Source organism: Mesocricetus auratus, unplaced genomic scaffold, assembly GCF_017639785.1.
Source record: "Mesocricetus auratus isolate SY011 unplaced genomic scaffold, BCM_Maur_2.0 Super-Scaffold_4256, whole genome shotgun sequence".
NCBI classification, from domain to species: domain Eukaryota; kingdom Metazoa; phylum Chordata; class Mammalia; order Rodentia; family Cricetidae; genus Mesocricetus; species Mesocricetus auratus.
Genome location: NW_024429182.1, coordinates 3,468,682 through 3,490,268, shown reverse-complemented (window position 1 = coordinate 3,490,268; position 21,587 = coordinate 3,468,682). Strand labels below are relative to the sequence as shown.

General features: G+C 39.6%; 1 protein-coding gene across 4 annotated transcripts in view; it reads left to right on the top strand.

The window, feature by feature from the left end:
- The window catches only part of Atrnl1 (attractin like 1), a 538,539-nt gene that overhangs the window by 189,499 nt on the left and 327,453 nt on the right, over nucleotides 1–21,587 (top strand). For 3 of the 4 annotated variants that reach the window (XM_040742230.1, XM_040742247.1, XM_040742234.1), the window contains exon 26: nucleotides 6,403–6,481. In XM_040742230.1, coding sequence (XP_040598164.1) covers nucleotides 6,403–6,481 — 79 coding nt within the window. Of the gene's footprint in view, nucleotides 1–6,402; nucleotides 6,482–13,171; nucleotides 14,277–21,587 lie in introns of those variants that run through there. The other variant, XM_040742236.1, reaches the window with a different exon arrangement.

The following is a 21,587-nucleotide window of genomic DNA, read 5'->3' as shown; positions in this document are numbered from 1 at the left end:
ATGTGCGTCACCTGTCCCATTGTTCCCATCAGAGACCTCTCAGGGGGTTTTACTTGATCAAACCACGTTAGCCTGGAAGGAATATTGAAAACTTTAGAAGGCCAGCTTCTAAAGTCTTTGCCCATGGTTCAGAAAAAGGAGCCACAAACAATCGAAGAAACTAAAATCAGAGGGAAAAAAGAATCTACTTACAACATGATCTTTCTGTCCATCTCTCTTCATTCTCCTTCTTCATCCAGCCACAAAATGTTTCCGGTTAAATCATTACCATTAGCAATTTTCCAACCCTAGTTGAATTCTGGGGCTGGGATCCGTTTGCACCATGGGAGACAGATAAGGATCTTCACATGGGGGGGCAGGAGTTCTGACTGTCAACTCAAAGGTGGGAGTGGCTAGTGGACATCCCATGAACTCCCTAAGGGTGAGGAAGGTTAGGTCAGAGATTCAGTCATCAGGGAATTCTAGGGGGTCGGGGGGGATTTGTGTGCTACACTACATTTTTTAGTGGACAGATTGAAAGCTAAAAGTTTATATTCAGTGAAAATCACCAGTAAGGCTAAGATGGTCCCTTAACTCCATGTCTGCTTTTCTCCCAGCATGCTTAGGGAGTATTGGGTAACCAAGCAACCTGGTAAGCAACAGAGGAATGCAGGCAAGCTGCTTCTGGTCTGCTGTCTGTACTTTTGCTATGGTTTCCTGCTAAGACACGCTTTTAGCATTGATTTTAGGGGTGTTAAGTCTACGTTTAAGTTGCACAAGAAATGAAACCTGGCACTGTCCAGTGCCCTGTCCTCAGTGGCAGCACAGGCCTTCAGGAAAGTTTTCTTTTTCCTGAGGGTGAGCAAGTGGACTGATTACCTTTGCCATTATCCTCTCAAGGGAAACACAAGCATCAGATCCCTGAGCTGAGATCTTTGGTAATAACACAAGAAGCCTGAGAATCTTTTAGTGCAGGGTTAGAGTAGGTTCTTCTTCTCTATCTGCCAGTGAGGTAAAACCAGGGCACGCTTTTTTTTCTATCCATCTGGGCAGCTATGAATCAACAGCTTTGGGCGTGTAGTAATTCTATGACTTGGATATCTGGGAATGTCTTAGATGGGATGCTTTTGCCTGGGCCCTAAACAATGACCAAATTCCTGTCCATAAGGATAATTGCAGGAAGGCAGATCTCTGTAATTACATAGGAGAAGGGAATGATGACTTGATAGTGGGAAACAGGCCTCACACACAGCTAGGGAGTATAATCAGTGAACTCCAATCCAAATGCATGGGAGAAATTGTGCCCAGTAAATGATCAGACAGTGCTAAGCCAGGGGAAGTAAATCCCAAGATGGTTGCAGAAAGGAACAAGCTACAGGAAGAATCTTCGCAAGAAGCAGCCACTTTTATTCATAAGACTATAATGCCAAATACGACCTTCCTATTGGTTTAAAAACCTCCACGTAGAGCCCCTAGCTCTGGTGGGTCATCTCAGGAAATGATGCCTGTATAATTACCCTTTGATCTTGCGGCTTGTAGCAAAGGAATCCATTGTGTTTCATCTTGTGTGGAAACAAAAGCAGAACCTCCTTTCCAAAGTGGCCCAATATTTGAAGTCAAGATACATTTATCTTCACTTTAGATCAGCTTCGTTTTTAGCCAGTGGTAATGAAACATGTTCACAGCACACATAGCCAGGGGTAATGAAACATGTTCACAGCACACATAGCCAGGGGTAATGAAACATGTTCACAGCGCACATAGCCAGGGGCAATGAAACATGTTCACAGCACACAGAAAGACACCCCACACCACCAGGTTACTCTTGCTCATGGTGTTCATCAACGGAAAACAAACTTGGAAAGACACTGATCTTATCATATTGGGGTCCCTACTTTATGGAATAAAGTTAAATTTAAGTTCCTCATTCAGGGCTTTGACATTAACATTTGGGGGGGTATTAACAAATGCCCCCTCAGCCCTGATAGGGTGGTGTCACAGACCCCGTTATGATGGTCCCCGGTTTTGCACTGGGGTATCAATGGGTTGCATACAGGGGCATGGAAACCACTGAAGAACACTGTTCCCATCACCATACACCAGTAACACAGGTGTAGGCTTTGTCCCCTTTTACCACTTAAGTAAACCCAGGTAGGTGCCAGGTTTCATGGGCCCCTTTTCCCAAGCAGCTGTTAACTGCCTGAGTAATACTGGTGACAGACATTGCCCCTGAGCGCCTCCTTCTTCAGTGAGGGAGACTTACTGGAACCAATCTTATGGAACTCCCATTGGCTATATAAGTAAGGTCATACAGGGGAGTAGATGTCTGAGACTCATGTTTTTGCACCTGTGCCAGTTAGGTTTTCTGTTACTTGCATTTAAAATTTTTTTTTCGAGACAGGGTTTCTTTGTATTGTTTTGGAGGCTGTCCTGGAACTCACTCTGTAGACCAGGCTGGCCTCGAACTCACAGAGATCCTCCTGCCTCGGCCTCCCGAGTGCTGGGATTAAAGGTGTGTGCCACCAACGCTCAAAACATTTGAAATTTTCATACTGGTAGAGTATCCTGCATATTCACGGTAATTTATCCCTACTAAGAGTGCTCAAGGACCCCACCCCATTTTGAAATGTTTCCATATGTAATGAGATAGCTTGGTCATGGAACCCACATCCAAACAAAAATTCTGTATATTTTACATACACCTTATGTACATGTCTGAAGGTAATTTTGTACAGTGTTTTTACTGCACCCGTGTTTTGTCTACACTGTGTGAGGTCAACTGTAAAACCTACCTCTTCTTGGAGGGGTGAACACTTAATACTGGGGGTTCTGAGAGTTCCCGTTTTAGCTCCAGCTTCCTCTGAAGACCCAGGTAGTATGCTGTACAAATTTTACAGTCAATGCATCATTTCCCCTATGATCCACATGGCTTCATTTAATCCTCAAGTCTTAGCAGATGGACAAATGGACAAACCCGAGTTCTTTTCAATTCATTTGACATTACTGCTTTTCAATTGGTTTATCTTGTTAACATTTTGGTTGGTGAGAAAAATCATCATGTGTTAGGGAATATTCAAGTCATTAGTAGGTATGTTTTTGGATATTAGTTACTGAGGGAAGTAGTTTTTAAATAAAATAAAGTGCTGTGTTTTAACACTGCATTAGTTTTCAAGGTTTTTAGTAAAATGCAACAATATTGCATGCAAAGTAATTTTAAAATATTTATTATTTATGGCTCATGTTCAGTTAAGCTGTGGTATAAAACGTTGGGAAGATGATTTGTCTTTCATTTCATCAGAGTTCCCTTTTCATCCCTGGATGCTGTTACAGTGCAGGTTCGTGTCACACTGAGATCTGTGCTTCTCTCTAGATCAGTGGTTCTAGACCAGAGAGTCACGCCCCACCCCCCCAGGGTTTGCGTATCAGATATCCTGTATATCAGCTACTTACATTACAGTTCATCGCAGTCACAGAATCGGTTAATGAAGTAGCACTGTAAATAATGTTATGGTTGGGTCACCACAGCATGATGAACTGTATTAAAGTGTCAAAGCGTTAGGAAGGTTGAGAACCACTGCCCTGGCTGATATTGCTGGATGCTACGTGTTTTGTGTTAGGGATTCTGTAATAATGATCACTTTATTATTATTTATTTATTATTTATGATTAACCTATTGCTGTCTCCTCCCTAGGTTTCCATGTTTTCCCCTCATCTCTAGTTTGTGTGCTTCTTTTTTATTATTTCTGTTACTGAATTCATTACAGGGATGTGCTGAACCCCTGAAAACTCTGGTCCGATTATAAACCTCATAGCTTCCCCTCTCTTTCCATGTCTTGCCTACCTTTCTCTTTCTTCCTTTTCCTTCCCTTCCCTCTTCCTCTGTCTTCCCCCTCCCGTCTCTACCCCTGTCCCTTTCCTTGTCCTTTTCTCCTCTCTTTTCCTGAAAGCCCAAGTGTCTAGTCTCCTCAGTATCCATCCAGACACCCACACACACCGCTTTATGGAGAAGGAACTCTCAAAGAATGCAGCCAAAACTGAATAGTAATGGGAATAAGTAAATGACACAGACGTTTGATGCTACCCATTAAATCAAAGGATTTAACAATAAGAAAAAGCTAATTTAGAGAGATAGGCCAGTGCATTTCAGTGACTTAATGCAGTCAAAGTTTACTTCTCCTCATGCAGAATGGGAAGGAGGGAAGGCACCACCTGAAGCATTGTCCCATGATGCTCCCAGGGGATTGGGAAGTGTAACTTCTGTCACTTCTTAGGGCTCCAGGATGGGTCACCAAAGGCTAATTAATGTAACACTGTCACTCTGACTCCTTCCAGGCAGGAATTCCAATGGGGACTGCCGCGTACAAGTCTGGAGGAAGAATTCTGTATTCTTCCTCCAAAGAAAATGGTTACAAAGGCTTCATGTTTTATGTTGTCCTTAATTCTTACAAAAAACAATTCTCTTTATTGGATTCAAGAAGTTTAACTAAGTGAGAAGGAATTTTAAATCTTCTAGGAGAAATCCAACATCTTCATCGCTAGAATCCTAATCATGCACCTGCTGTGTCATGAATAATGTTGTATTTTTCGGGAAAACAACAAATGAAATACACTGTGGTGTTCAAATTATCATCAGGATGAATGGCCTTTTGCATGTAAGCTGTCATTTACTACCATAATTGCTCTTAAGGAAAGAATAACAAAAATAGGGTCAGATTAAATATGAAGAGCAGTAAGACTGTCTGCTTTTACCTCTAACTGGAATTAAAGTATCAGAGGAAAAACCTTTATGTTAATACTTGTGAAACATAAGAAACCCAGTATCCCTCTTTCCGTCTCATAGCTTCATCTTTAAATAAGCGTGGGGGCATTTTACAGACCCCCAAGTGTTTGGGAGACGGAGTTAACCAGCCAAGGCACTTGTACATGTTATTCATGCAGTCATTTTTATTCAGGGTGCACGCAATGGGTTCATTTGGAATGACAAACTTGTACCTTTCGTGCTTAAAAATTTAAGAATACAATGATCTTACTGAAACTAGATGGAAATAACTGAGATCCAGATAGAGCTTCTTAACGTAGCCATGGCAGCCTGTGCATATAAAATCTTGTCTCTGTGAGTGTGTGAGTGCGTGTGTGTGTGTGAGCATATGTGTGTGTGCATGTTGTATATTTTAAGTGCTTAAGCAACATCCTACAATGACAGTCAAATGGCGACAATAAATACCCCTAGCTATATAAAAATGTCTCCTTTAAGCTAAAACATCTGGTTAGGACCTGCCCAGCCAGAGGGTACCAGGGAGGCTCTTTCAGATATATGAGAAGTTTCACATTTAGCACACCGATTCAGATTTATTCGGTACAATACTAGCATTATGTGATCAAGATGAGTATATTTCCATAGTTTCAGTTAACTAAGAGTGGGAAGCATTGACTTGCAAGTTAGCGGTTTCCCAGGTGACTGTTTAATTAGGTAAATTGCAGACTTAGTCACTCTCACAGTTTACCAGGGATTTCTTTTCTAGGCAGGATTTTGAACTAAATAATCTCTTAAATCCCTTTTAATGATAAGATGCTGTAATTTTGGCAGTACTAAAGATGCATATTTAAAAAATTAATCTCCTGTGTTTGTCTCCCAAAAACCCCCTCTGTCTCTCTCTGCCAGCATTGTGGTTAAGCACCGGGTCATACACTAATTAGGGAAAATGTCTTCTCACCCAGCTATATACCCAGACCAGAAATCTGTTTTTGAGAAAAAGAGAAGTGCATTCCTTAAACATGTATTAGTTTTTAAAATATCCACTTTTCAGTTTTATTTTGTGGGAGGGTGTGCCTGTATGTCACAGTAACATGTGACACCAGGGGACAACTCAAGAGTTGATTTCCTCTTCTGTTGTGAAGGTACCAGAGGTTAAACTCAGTCGTCAGGGCCTCAGTTAGCACAGAGCCATCTTGGAAGCCCTTTAAACTGAACTTTAGTGGTATCCATTTATGAAGGAATCTACAGTGTCATCAGCATTTGTTGCTCTTACAATGGGTCAAAAAGGATGAAAGAAAACACAATTACATAGGAGAATTCAAGAAATGAATAATTCCCATTATGATCAATGAGAAATGAGTCTGTTGATAGGATAAAGAACATTCAGTTAAATTACAGGCAAAGTCCAGTTGAAACAGTTTGCGGGATGGGTCCTCTAAAATGTCGTACACTTTATAGATATTAATCATTACGATCCTGAGTGATTTTATTGATACACAATCCAGGAAAAAATAGTTTACAAAGAAACAAGTACATTGATTATGAAGAAATTCTTTTGAAATATTTATCATGACAAGTTCTCTATGTTTTATTGGCTTTATGCTGTTTCCTTTGCTGCACACCTCAAGTGTGTTTATAACACAATTATCTGTGCTTTATTTTCTAGTTGTTTTTTGTCCTTGCTGCTGGTGGCTGCTGTGGTTTGGAAGATCAAGCAGACTTGCTGGGCTTCTCGACGGAGAGAGGTAGCATTCACATTCTCTAATCTCTGTGAGGGTGTGAGCAGTCGTGGGTCTCTCTGCTCACCATGCATATGCTCCTCCAAGTACAGATTTATCAAATCTGTTTTACGTATTAAAATTGTACAGTATTCTATCTTTAAAGCTTCACAGTTCGGCTGGGTGGTGGTGATGGCGTACTCCGTTAATTCCAGCACCTGGGAGGCAGATGCAGGCAGATCTCTGTGATTTCCAGGCCAGCCTGGTCTACAGAGTGAGTTCCGGGACAGCCAGGGCTTCACAGAGAAATCCGGTTTCAAAACACAAACAAAAACAAATCTCCAAACAAAAAGATTCAGAGTTGACCACCACAATATTGGTTAGCGGCAGTTTTTTTTTTTGACAGTATTAGAATTCATAGTGAATACTGATATTAATTTTGTTAAGTAATTAGTAATATCTTTCCTTTGACATTTAGTTATGGTGTAAGAATGTTTTACAACATTAAGACAGTTCTAAGTACATATATTTATTTATTTTTTTCTATTGGGAGATATCTATTCCTATAGCAGTGTTTCTATGGGGAAAGTGATTCAGATATTTGCCATTTCTTGATCATTTGATTACCCAGTTTTGTCTAAAGAACCAGTCAGCTTGATGCACTTATGTTTCAGAATTAGTCATGATGTTCCTTATAAATCTAACATTGGTTAAAAAAGGGTTAAACTTTCACAAAATATCATCCAATGATATAAGCAGGCTAGAAGGCATAGTTTCTTCTGGTTAGTGGAAAGAAACAGGAAACCTACTCAACTGATGAACAAAATAGCCATATGTATTGTTCTAAGGCTTATACAGTAAACATTATTAGTATCTATGTACTGATCTATCAAGTTCTATTCTATTCTAATATTAGCATCATTGGTAAATTTTTTCCTATATATTTCCCAGCATTTTTAAGTGCCTATGCATTTCCACATATAAGAAAATATTTAAAGCTAATTGAAACAATACAGAATACTTGAAGTTATAGAATGACTTTATATGACTCAAATTTGTTTCCTATGTTTTCAAAACTCAGTGCCTTTTAAGGTACTTGGATTCTTGAAGTTTTCCTCTCTCTGAGCTACTGCCCGTCTTAGTCCTGTGTTCCTCTGTGATTCAATACATGACTAGCCCGGCATCAATGAGAATTGACTTAATCCACCCCATGATGAGAGAAAGCTGAAAGGAGCTTAATAAATACGGACACATGTGAAATTCTGTGCGGATTCTAACGTCTCTGGTTCTGGCAGATGGTGTTCCACAGTGAACAGCCATAAGTCTTGATGGTGGTGGTCAATGGGAAGGCCACTGGTAATGGAATAGAACTGGTGACAATGTATTTTCCTAACTGCCAGGATACAAGTGAACCAGCAGTGGCTTCCGTCCTTCTGTATTCTGGAGCAGTGTTTAGATTTCTGCTCTCAGAGTGTACAAAGTTCTGCTTTGCTACTGCAGCACTATGCAGAGATGCAGACCCCCCTGCTGCAGCACCATGCAGAGATGCAGACCCCCCTGCTGCAGCACCATGCAGAGATGCAGACCCCCCTGCTGCAGCACCATGCAGAGATGCACAGTCCCCTGCTGCAGCATTGTGCAGAGATGCACAGTCCCCTGCTGCCGCACCATGCAGAGATGCAGTCTCCTGCTGTAGCACCATGCAGAGATGCACAGTCCCCTGCTGCAGCACCATGCAGAGATGCACAGTCCCCTGCTGCAGCACCATGCAGAGATGCAGTCCCCTGCTGCAGCACCATGCAGAGATGCAGTCCCCTGCTGTAGCACCATGCAGAGATGCACAGTCCCCTGCTGCAGCACTGTGCAGAGATGCAGTCCCCTGCTGCAGCACCGTGCAGGGATGCACAGTCCCTCTAATCCTTCTAATGTTCCTTGTATCTGACCATGCATAGGTGCTCTGTTGAATTTCCTGGCTTCGACACCAGACAGTGGCGGTACATGCCTTAAATTCCAGCACTCAGGAGGCCGAGGCAGGCGGATACATAAGTTTGAGGCCAGCCTGGTCTACAGAGTGAATGCCAGGACAGGCAGGCTGCAATGCTACACAGAGAAACCCTAAAAATAACCAAAATAAAAGAGCCTTGTGAGATGTAACTAAGTTCAGTTTGAATTTATATATGAGTCTTTACGTAACTAAGCTTAGAAACAATGTAATCATTTACTATCTGAAAATAAAACATATATTTACTCTTTGAAAAAGCTATTATTTACATATCTACTGTTCCCTATTTAAATTACAAGTGGATTTTGTTTAATATTCGTCACTTCAGAGTAGTAATGCTGTTTTTTTTTTCACATTAGAAGTCTTAATACATTTGGATTGTGTGTTAAAGCCTTCCAAAGTATTCAGTGGACTTGGGAAGTAGTAGCGGAAACCAGTGAGAGCTATGATTCTGTTGTTAATACCACAGTCCGTGAAAGCATTTCGCTATGGCCATGGTTTCTTCTCAGTGTGAAGTCTTTTTCTCTAAAGACAGAGAGGTAGTCTTTTCTGTTATATATTTGATTTGCTCACCCCAGTCATAACAGACAGACCTGCAGGGTGAGAGCCCGTCACGCCACCATGCATGCAGGGTTCAAATATGTCATAGATCTTCCTTCAGTTCTATTTTACCAAATACCTTTAAATGAAAGACATTACATGTTGTAGGAAAATGTCATATGTTAATGTGCACAGTAAACACGACAGTATCTTGGCTGACTGTTGAAGACCAGATTAGACAATGACTTTTATTTGAGAATTATCCCAAAGTTCGTTTTTGTAAGGTCCGGAGATTCCAGCGACACTTGTTGACTAGTGATGTTTTCTGATCTCTACATCTTTTCAAAGTAACCCCATGCACTTGTGATGATAATTGTACTTTCAGCAAATATGTGATCAGAGGCAAGTCTTGTGCTAGGACTCAGACTGTTGTGTGCCCACCGTGTGAGACCCTCATTCATGTTGTCTACATGGAAATGAGTCTCTGTCTCAGAAACAGAGCTACTGATCATTGCTAAACCTCTGTGATGGACAGAACGTTAGTTGATCTGCAGTGATATTTTTTTCCTCATAATATTTGTGATTGTTTTATAAAGCTGTGATTCTCCAAATATAAGGACTGTTTAAAATGAGAAGGTTGAGTGGGGGGGGTAGAGTAGGGGGAAGAGGGAATCGTAGGTTAGAAGACAGATCAGGCACCAGTGTAACCTCTAGTGATCTAAAGGGATGACACCAATTGGCAAGCTAAGCAATAGTGGAGAGACCACCTCAAATGCCTATTCCTGATAGTGAACTTGATGTCTATAACCATCCTGGAGCCTTCATCCAGTGACTGATGGAAGCAGAGGCAAACACCCACAGTTAAACACTGAACTGAACCCAAGGAACCCAGTGACAGAGAGAGAGGAGCGATGAACAAATTGGCAAAGAATGGGCTGGCAAAACCAGCAGAGACAGCTGATCTGAACAGGGGAGAGCTCTTGGACCCCAGACCGACAGCTGGGAGGCCAGCATGGGACTGATCCAGACCTCCTGAGTGTGAGAGTCAATGAGGAGGCCTGGGCAACCTATGGGGTCCTGAGCAGTGGATCAGTGTTTATCCCTCGAATACTAACAGATATCATGTGTCCATAACACAAAGAGGGTTGCTCTCTCAGCCTGGACTCTTATGGGAGTGCCTGGACCCTACCCTGAGTGAAATGACAGACTCTAGATATCCCCTATGCAGAAGGAATTGGCAATAGGGTGGGAGGCTGGAGAGGGGTGGTGGGGAGGTACAGGAGGAGGGGGAGGGAGAGGGAACTAGGATTGACATGTAAAACAAGCTATTTAAAATTAAAACAATTAAAAAAACAAAAAAAATGAGAATAACTTGAAAAGTCATGTGTTGGGTTTACAACAAACCATATTGCCTTTTCTTCTCTGATCCCTTGGTTCCTCTTAAACTTGACTATACTTTTTGTAATATAATCTTAACATCATGATTATTTCTCCTATTAAATAGAACACATACAAGTTCAGGGGATTTTAAAAAATCTTTAAATATTTCAATTTTGATATTACCTCCTCGACATGGTTTTTAAAGTAACTTACCCTCAACATAATATGAAGACTTTCTTTTGGACACTGCTAACGAATGGAAACAATAAGGGAATATTGGTTAGTGGAAATTAACACACTGGAAGGTGAATGCATTGTCACTTTTTGATCTTTTTTACACAGGTATTGAAAACATTAACTTCAAGGATACATTCTGGTTTTACCAGTCATTTACATTACAAAACTATTTGTTTACACAGGATGTGTGCCAAAGCATGGCTTGATTGACGAGGGCTGTTCTCAGTGTCTTCATCTGAATGTGGGAATTTGTGCTTTTTTAAAAAAATGTGTGTGTTTAGTCCACATGCATTTCTGTGCACCATGCGAATGCCTGGTGTCTACAGTGCAGAACAGGGTGTCTGATACTCTGAAACTGCGGTTCCAGATAGTTGAGCTGCTGTGTGGATCCTGGGTGTTGAACCCAGGTCCACGAAAACTATCCAGTGCTCCTCACCACTTGCCGTCCAGCCCTGAGCTAGAAATTTCCATACTTAAGACAAATCAAGATGTTCTCGTTTCTTCTCATAATCATATACTTGACTAGCAAAATACTCTGACTGTATTAATAGTTAAAAGAAGTGAAGTGTTTTCCACCTGGAAACTTATTTTCGCATGTCTTGAGTGATTTAGTCGTAGTATGTCTTGGTGAAAGTCTAACAGCCAAATCCACATTCATCAGCCTCATTTTCTTTCAACTCCATCTTATCCGTGAATCTTTAAATGCAGAGCTCATTTCTTATAGCAGGATATTTCCTTCCTAAATTCAGTTATATGTCCAGTCCTTCAAATTTTCAAAAATATTAACATACAATTTTATCATACTTTTAACAAGACTTTTCTAGAATATTATACTCCGCTTGTGATTAAACATCAGCAAGATTAAAAGAAGGAAGGTAACATGCCTGGCATAAAGAGATATCCTATGAACTTAACCATACATTTCTGAGTCCTACAGCATAAGATCTAGATTTGAGTTTATTGTCATTAGCCTGAACATTTAATTGAAAATGATCAACTAAAACTTATGTGTAAGTTCTGGGAACTTTGAGTTGAACTGTTTTTCTTACTGTATTCCAGACTGATTTGTAAATATTGATGCCAACAGAAAGGTCATGGGCTAAAATTTTGAGAAAAATCTCCTACTTTAAACCACATTCAATACATTACATGTAAACACACAGTACTTAGGGAGCTCCTGGATTATTGTGTTATCCCAGAGGGTGAGGAATGTATGATCTTTGAAAAACTCCTTGGAAATCAGATTAATAGTGGAAATGAGTTAAGATTATGACGTTTTGGATAATTGCATGGCACAACTAATATGCTAACATTTTCAGTAGTTTTAAATAAAATATGAAAAGTATTTCCTGAAATGATAGTTTTTAAAAATGTTGAGCATTATCATTGTTTAGGCCTGAATAAACCATAAAGCCGTACATCTTATTATTCAGACACGTCTCTATATACAAATATATTGGATACACATGCTTAAGTCTTTATACCCCAAATTTTTATTCTTTATCTGAAATTTGGAAACGCTAATTTAATTGAGATTTCCATAATTGACTATACTGTATTTAAATCATTTCTACCCTATCCATGTCCTCTTCAGCTCCTCTGTGTTGTATGTGAGCATACTCACACCCTACTGAATTCAGTTAGTATCTCCTGTGCAAGCACCCATATTGTTGAGAGGCTCTCTGTCATGTATAGAAGAAACTACCTTGCAGCAGTTATTCCTGTCCACTGGTTCTTAACACACCCCAAACCCCGATTTTCCCTGAGCTTTTAAGTGTAGGGCGTATGCTTTAATTAGCTGGATTTGGGCTGAGCACCCCATGGTTACTTCTGTAAACTTTGACCATTGTGGATCTCTGTAGAAACCCCTGTCTTCTGCAGAAATAACAGTAATGGGGACTTAATGTCACACTTACCTGTGGATGTAAGGAAAGTATTCAGAATACAGCTGGTTAGTTCAGGGACACTACAGCCGTAGATTCTCTTCTGTGTCTCTCACATCTCCAAGTGAAGTTCTTAGCTGGCTTTACAGTATCAGGCATGGATTCTCCCCTCTAGAATGGGCTCTATGCCCTTTTGTCTTAGGAGATTGGTCACTGTTTGGTGCCCAGACTTTGCTTTGTTTGCTGGTTTGTCAGCCCCAGTTTTGATACAGATATTCTCTACTCTGGAGCAGAGAAAAGAGATTATCTCTCTAAAGTCTGGACTAAGAGCAGGAGAAAAAAATAAAATATTCTAGCATAAGGTAGTGATTTGCTTTTAAAGCAAGGGAGATGTACACTTGGGCAGCAAATACAACTTGTGTAGTATGTGCATTATCCTCCCGCTTTAAAGGAAAATTCTTTAGTCCAGTAATTAGATTTTAAATACTATATTCTCCAGATATGTAACTGCCTAGTTCTTCAAAGTTCACTCATTCAAAGATACTAATGGATGACTTTTGCACATGAAAACAATTTCATTTTTAAAAAGATTCTTGACGGACAGTCTACCTTCTTACTTTGAGATGTTATGTAGCACAGACGTTTTAATATGAAACATGCTGCTCTTTCTTCCAGTAACTTCCAACCCTATTCATAAAATCAAATCTTCGTCTCTTAAAACTTTCTTCATCTGCGACGTACACAGCATCCTCATTCTGGCAACTTGTGTTCATGGGAATGACACATCGTGTTCATGGGAATGACACATCGTGTTCATGGGAATGACACATCGTGTTCATGGGAATGACACATCGTGTTCATGGGAATGGCACATTGTGTGCATGGAAATGGGCACCGCCAGTCTCAAACAAATACCTAAGCTAGAGCCACAAAAGAACTTACAAGTTTAGACTTTTTTTGCCAAAAAATTGTATTTAATACTTGCCCGAAGAGATACAAGGTTTCCTTTTTCCTGCTTATGTAGTCTGGAGGCGAGTGCTGCCAACGTAGTAACTCAAGAAGCTATAATTCAGAGTTAACTCTGTCAGATTCCAATGAACTGTATAAAGAATTCCAAAGATAACCTAAATGAGAGCAGGTTTGATTAATAATTGACTACTTATAATGTACCCTAAGCATCCCTTGTTGTAGTGGACATATACTGTGGACTCTGCAATGAGAAGACAGGATCAACCCTTATTTGATGTAACTCTTAGGAAGAAAGAGCAATGCTTGCTTCGTTCCTGCCCCAAGAATGTTTATTCTATATTTAGTGAAAGGCCTTTCACTGGGTTATTTAAAGATTGATGTAATTGTATAAAATTCATATTTATACAGAGAAAATAGAAACAAATTAAATTTCTTAGTGTACTTCTAAAATTGTAAATGTAATAACCTATGTTTTCATTAATCATTGTTGAATAGTTGAAAGGTTTTATTTCACTTGTCACTGACCAGGATCATGTTGTATACATTCACGGATGAAGTGACAGCTACATCATCTTACCAGCAGTAGTCATGTAAATTTTATCATTTGGAGAACATCCTAGTCGAGGGAGATTAAAATCTGTTAAAAAGCATCAAGTATGGTTAGGGCCAACATTTAAAGGATTATGCTATAGAGTTAATATATGTCAAGTGTTTATCTGGTGTATCCCTTTTAAATGTAACAAGCTTCACTAAGTATTAGTTGTGTTCTTTGTTGTCTATATGTAAATAATAGACATTGAATTATATGTTACTGACATGAGTAGAAACTCCTGCACATCTTGGACTGTTTTCTTTTTCTGTATCTTTCTCCAGCAGTGCTTCTCTTAAAGTTTTTAAAAATATTTTGTTATTTTGAGTGTGTGTGTGTGTGTGTGTGTGTGTGTGCTCTGACGTGTTTGTGTGGCATAGCCCCTGTGTTGAAGTCAGAGAACATCTCTTTGGAGTTTTTCTCTCCTTCCATCTTTTCCTGGGTTCCAGAGACAGAACTCAGGTCCATGGGGTTGCAAAACAAGGTGCTGCCTGGTTTTATACAAGCATGACACAGGCAGAGTCATTTTGGAAGAAGTACAAGCATGACACAGGCAGAGTCATTTTGGAAGAGGAACCTTCATCTGGAAAAATGGCCCCAGCAGATTGTTCTGTGGGCAAGACTGTGGCGCATTTTTGTGATTAACGATTTAGGGGAAGAGCCCAGCTCATTGTGGGTGGTTTCAACCATGGATGGTTATTCTAGCTACTATAGCAACACAGACTTGAACCTGGTGTGTGTGTGTGTGTGTGTGTGTGTGTGGTTTATATACATACATACATATATATATATATATATATATTACTTTTTGAGTTTGTAGTGTAATTATGTTTCTACCTCCAAGCCATCCCATACATTCTTCCTTGTTCCCTTTCTAATTCATGTCCTCTGTTTTCAATTGTTGTATGTCTATATGCATACATAATTGTGTTCATTTTTAAGCTTCTTTAGTGTTCTTGTATTGTTATATATTGCATGAATTTTTATAGAGTGATATGAAAGAGTTGAGTTTTGACACTGGGTTCAACACAATAAAAGTTGACTATCAAAGTGATAATGTTTCTGGTGTTCTGTATTAACTTCATCCATATTTTATAAATTGATGCTTAACCAAAGAACTTGACCACAGTCCTATAGTCAGAACTGAGACAAATTCTCACATGGACTGAGCACTCTGCTGTACCATACCATTGTACCTGCAGAATTCTTTGTTGCCTGTGTATCATGGGGCCATCACTGTGCATATTTTAACCCAGCGCAGACTTCACGGGTGCTTCGTTTTGTAAGCTAAATATGAACATTTGTAGTCTATCCATCCAGTTCTAATGTAAGGGAAAATGCTTCTAGTATGATGATTTTAGCTAGCCTGATTATTAAGCCCAGGACTAAGTTAATTTCATGCCAGGATAAACTTTTCTTAATTCCTTATTTCATATTTAATGTAGAGTAAATTTGTAATGTCAATTATATAGTGCTGCGTTCCCAGTAACTCAGTTGCCTGTTTGTGACGTAGAGACAGGTAATAAATACACTGATCGATCCTGGCACTGTGCACAAACTCAGTCACTAGCAGTGGTTCAAAGGGCTGTGATCAGAAAGCAAACCTCTGGGGTCGATTTCCTGTCTCCTGCGGATCACGCCCCCCATCTCCAGGCATCACAGCACTAAGTGCGGGCTGCCTTTAAGCAGAAGATGACTTCTGCAGTGCTGAGAGTGCCGTTCATTTCTTTTCAGGTTCCTTGAGGTGCTTGTAATTGTAATTTGATTTAACTCCTTGTCATTTAATGCCATGAATTGTCCTTTAATCGTATTTATGCTACACATTCTTTAAAGTGTATCAGATGAACATAGTATTAGCTTCACTCACAATTCCTGTTTTGGAAACCAAACTACTGCATGTGAATTATTTTACGTGGGAAACACTCTGCTGAGGTTTAGCTCCACGTTTGCCCATGGGCATCAATCTGAACTAGAGTCTACTCCACAGCTGAGTCTGAAGTGGACAGTTTTTGTTTATTCTGAGGGCTGGGGATGAGAACTGTCTTCTCCCCTCAGAGCTCCTTTTATAGACATAGTTTCCTATTTCTTTGGCAAATTGGTATTATGATGTTTTATTCTAGGAATAGGAGAGACTGTTTAGAAGCCATTTTTCTTTTTATCAGAAGCCAACACAGGCAGCTCGCCTTCAGCACAGAGCGCCGTTCCAGTGATGGACGGCCCCGCTATTGCTTGGAGAATCTGTATTTGGCTACCAGATTAGCTAACGTAAATTCAACACTATGCATTTCTTTCTTGTCTTCACATAAATTATAACAGGTATCATATCTCTTAGCTTCAGAGTTCAAAGTTGTCTTCTTGTCCAGCCCCTTCATTTTCTCCATGCCACTAACCTGTCAGCTTTATTTTCTAGCTGTATTCTTTTAACATTATTGTATACATATATATATATATATGTCAGCATACATTCTTTTTCTACATTTTCCCCCCATAAGTGGCATCATAGTCTGTATTACCCATCTATCAGGTTTTTAACCTCTTAATCTTTAAAAATCTAATAAATTATTATAATTTTAAATTATTTGCCATCTTAAAAATAACATTTACATGATTTGATGAGATTAAGCATTTTTCTTTTTCTTATCATTATTTCTTTTATTGCTTTTGTGAAGTATAGTATAGTACATATATTTTTCTAGTTGTTTTATATTTTGAGATCAAAACACAATTACATTATTTTTCCCCTTTCCTTTTGTTCCTCCAAAACCCCATATAACTTTCCTTGCTCTCTTTCAAATGTATGTATGGCCGCTTTTTCAGTAATTGTTACGTACACACACACACACACACACACACACACACACACACACACACACAAACATATATTCCTAGGGACATGAATACAACATCGCTTCGTCTGTGTGATGATACTTGTATGTGTGTTTTCAGGGCTCTTATTTGGCATCAGAAACCCGATTGATGTGCTCTCGCTGGCTCCTCTGCTCCCAGCTGTCCTCAGTTGTCCTTAGTTCTTTGTGTAGCGTTAACACCTAGTGACCTTCCCCTGTTCACGTTAGCACGAGCTGAGCTCATGTGTCGGTGTGTGTGTGCATGTGGCTTAGACCTTACATTTGCACCCTTCTGACGTTACTAAGTGACAGGATCTAACAGTAAACTCAGTACTGAGCTGTTTCTTAAGAACTTCTAACCTTCTGCATAGTTCAGAGATGTTCTAAACTCACGCATATTTTGACATTGCTCTTCAAAACTTTATGGCTCTTACTAAAATTTGTAACAGTAGCACAGGAAATCAGTACTTCAGTAAGACATCTAGGACACTAGAGGCCAAGCTAAAACCCTACATCGTTCAACTGCCATATTGAAAAGCTTTTTTTGAGTAGTGTGTACTTGCTTATGTGTATGTGACACTGTATGTCGGTGTAGTAAGATGATGTAGTGATAAGGTCATTGTATTACTTATTTATAGATTTTTTAATCTTATTTTCTGAAAGAATGGTGTTAATTTATGCCTCTCAGGCACTGGATTTGCACTCTGGGGCTTTAGAAGTAGAATTTAGAATTTTGCCTAAATTGACTCTAATGACTTTGCATCACGGACTCTCCAGTTGCTAACAGCTCAAATGACCAGAATATCTAAACTAAGTTTACAGTGGTCAACATTTGCAAAGTATGTGCAGTTGAAAAGTTGAACAGTCCACATATCATTTGGAAACCTTCTTAGACCATCTTTATGATCAATTACTGTTATCTATCAAATGTTTCTTTAGTTCAAATTTTTTAAATGCCACATTATTATTATAAAGTAGCATTAATTTCCACAAATATGGAGGTCTAGTTTTTTTTTTTAGCTTCAGTAGAAATGCCAGTGTCTGTCTTTAAGTTCCTCCATAAGTGGACTCAAGCACAGTCCACAGCTGAAGCTGTCTTAGACTTTACAACATATAAGGCTCAAAGTTTTGAATCTAAATACGAGATATCTACCATTCCCAGAAGGAGGATTTCCAATACATCATCAGTGTGAAACATCCATCTCTTGAAAGTGGGGCCTATATTATTACTTTTAGAATCCTATTTTGCCTGGCAGATGCACTACCATAAAGTAAGCAGTAAATCTGTTTTGCTTCCTTTAGATAATTAGTAATTTACATATAACCTTTGGCTATTCTTTTATCTTAGAATACTCATATAAGTTGCATAAAATTGTTATCCATGTAGAAAGTGCTTTGAAATGCAAAATATAATTAAGTTCTCTATTATTTTAGGACAGTCGTGTTGCTAAATGATGGAGTTGAGACTATGGTGAATATTCAAGGAGCCTGAATGGAGTATGGAAGGAAGTTAAATTATAACCTCTGCAGATTACTTTGTTATGTTTTTAAATCAGTTGAGACAAATGAAAATGCCAGAGTACTTAGAAGACTACAGCCTTTCTTAGATAAACATGTTTATAAATAACCTGGTGTCTGGGTGTTGTGCTGGCTTACGTATTACGCAAAGTCTGGTATTCAGAGCTGTTTGGTGGCAGGAGCAGCTCTGTCTCAGGCGTAGGTACAGACTCAGGAAACTGCCTAAGGATTCTGGGCTCCTGCACATTAATAACGAGGCAATGCTATCATTACTGGTGAATTACATTCCAGGTCATGGGGACTAAAAATAAGTTCTGCAGACGGCGAGTCAGAAAATGTCTGTCCAGTTGGGCATAGCAAAATTAGTAGAATCTCTGACACCCTTAAGACACAAAGTGGTTCTGTTGTTTTGATGCAAACCTAAAATTTTCAACAAGTTTTGGTGTTGGCTGAGCTTAGAATCTGCTTTAGTGTGAGCATTATGGTGTTCATTATCTATTGGGTGAGTTTTTATGCTGTTACAGAGTAGTCTTGATGTCTCACTAGTTAGTGTTAGTGTAGTCTTTAGACCCTGAGTGTGCTTTTCCCCTTGGGTGTGTTCTATATGAACTCCTGGGCATCAGTTAATCTCTAAGGTATGCTGGTATAATTTCCCTAAGTTGAAAAAAAAGACATCATTTTTCTGCAGATTAGAGTAATTTAAGCTTTCATATTAAAATTTATCTTCTATTTAATGTTTGTGGATGTTAAATTTGTCATGAAAAACTCATATTAATTAAATGTATTTTCTGGTAATGTCATTTAGTGGTACCATGCATTCCAGCAACCTGTTCAAAGACAGAATTATTGGGGTTAATTTCATTTGCACTGTTTCTGTTGATGTTTTCTATTTTTAATCCAAAATTTTAGCTATCCTGATTGAAGTTGTATATTAACGTGTTCTCTTTGATCAGCGCCTAAACATATTTTTCCTTATTTTCATTAAGCAGATCTAATTTTTAGGTCTTACAATTAGCAGATAACCTGCCCATTAATGAATAAAGAAGAAATATTTTAATAACAGTTCCCTAGTTTTCAAATCAAATAAATTTCCCAGATTCTTCTGGCAAGGAGATTTATACATAATGAGGAGCAATCCCACTGTCCGTGATCCCTTTCTGTTTAACCTCTGTAAAACCTTTATAGCCTTTCCCTATTGATAAGTGAGTCCATCACCCTTTATCTGTTTGTCACAATATTTAATATGCTTCATTATTGTGCATAGAATTGCCTTTTATTTCTCTGGAGATAAATGTTTGTGGATTTCAATTGAAGGTGACTTTGTACTGAAAGCTGGCAGTTAACGATAACGGCGAATAACTTTTCATGAATGTGGGTGCATAGAAACCGGTCTGGCAGAGGTTATCCCACACATAGTAAGTAGCCCACACACTTGGTGCAGACTGCTAAATCTAAGTCACACGTGAACGTTACGAACTGAAAATGGGGGCGCTAGTTCATAAAGTATTTCCACTGAGGGCAGGGTGTGACCTTGTTAGAGCATGTGCTAGCTTTTTGTGTGACGGAAGAGTCCGGGTGCAGAGCATTTGTAGCTTCTGTCCGGTCCCGAAGCACAGACGTCCTCCCTATGGTGCCGGTGTCCCTTGCTGCCTGTTCCCACCAAGTGCGCAGAGCCTGGACCGAACTTAGAGTTTGTCCCAGCTGTCAGGGGAGATGGTGGGTCGGAAGTAATCGCAGACAGTTTCCTCGTAAGGGTTGCAACACAATTGATTTGGGGTATCAGATTTCACTTTAATTAAATCTAGCTTTCAAGACAATGTGTCCGTATCTCTCAGAATTAGAATGAGCTGAGGTTGCGGCTGAAAGCGTGTGCGTGTTCTCATGCCTTCCTAAAGCCCTTCTCTCTAGGTCCTGCAGGTGGACGCTTCTCCCTTATCTTTCCTTCCAGATTTCTTCTGCGCATGTTCCAGGAAATGCAAATATGTAATCCCACATCAGTCATTACTTACATGAAATAAGTTTCATAGCTTATCAAGCCCGAGATATCATAACATCCATGGCAAAGCAGTTTCATGTGTTATCTAAAGAGAAGAAAATGCCGGAAATTAAGCAATGGCATGGTAGGGATTGCCAAGGGCATCCCAATGTCAGCAATTGTGATCTGTATAAAAGTCCCCGTGTTGGAGGAACATCAGTGCAGTGTGTCCCTTCTCCCACACAACATTTTTTTCTAGTGATATCACGTGGGTATCTTCTTTGCAGATTTTATTTCTATTTCTACAGACATGTACTGTCTCACAGACTATGTCCTAATTTACTTAATCCCATATTCATACACTCACTACTTTTCTTTTTAGCTGCTGAAACCCCTTATACCTATTTTTTTTTCCTTTGGTATCTTTGTGAGTGTGCCAGGTGTAAATCCTGTGCGAGCTTTTTGACATACTACATTCACTCTCAGGTGTAAATCCTGTGAGAGCTTTTTGACACATTGTATTCACTCTCAGGTGTAAATCCTGTGTGAGCTTTTTGATACACTGTATTCACTCTCTCTATGCTTGTCACCATGTTTCTCTTCAGAGAGGTTTTTTTAAGGGTATTGTTTCCTACCAGTTGCATGAAGAGCAATATGAAGAGAACTGTAGTTTTGTGATTTGCAGAGGCCTCCCTGAGCTTTCAGTCGGACTTCCCAGGGGAAGCTGGCCTTGCATCAGTCCCAGCATGTCAGAGGGCAGCGACTGGGATGGAACGTCTCCACTAAGTTCAGACTTTTGAGAGGGAATGCACCATTGCCCTAAGTGCTGTGGTGTTTCAACCGCAAGCTTAATGGTTTTGAAACACCGGAAACCTGGGAAGAAGTTGAACAAGAAAGGTAACAATGGAACCATCTTTGCTCACCATAGGAATATGGCCTATCAGACTAACTCACCTCCTTACAGAATAGTCCGGGCAGGTTCCCTGTGGTTGGAGATGCTCCTACAAGGATGCGTGCCCCATGGATAGGAGTTTTCTGACTTGGCAAATACCTCCAGCGATTCCATACATGAGACACTATGGAGAATTCTGATTACCTGCTTCTCCAGGAAGTAGCATTTCATTGTATTGTGGTTATATTCCATTTTTGTCCGGAAGTGATGTTGAATACGTCACATGTTTTTGTATATCTGTA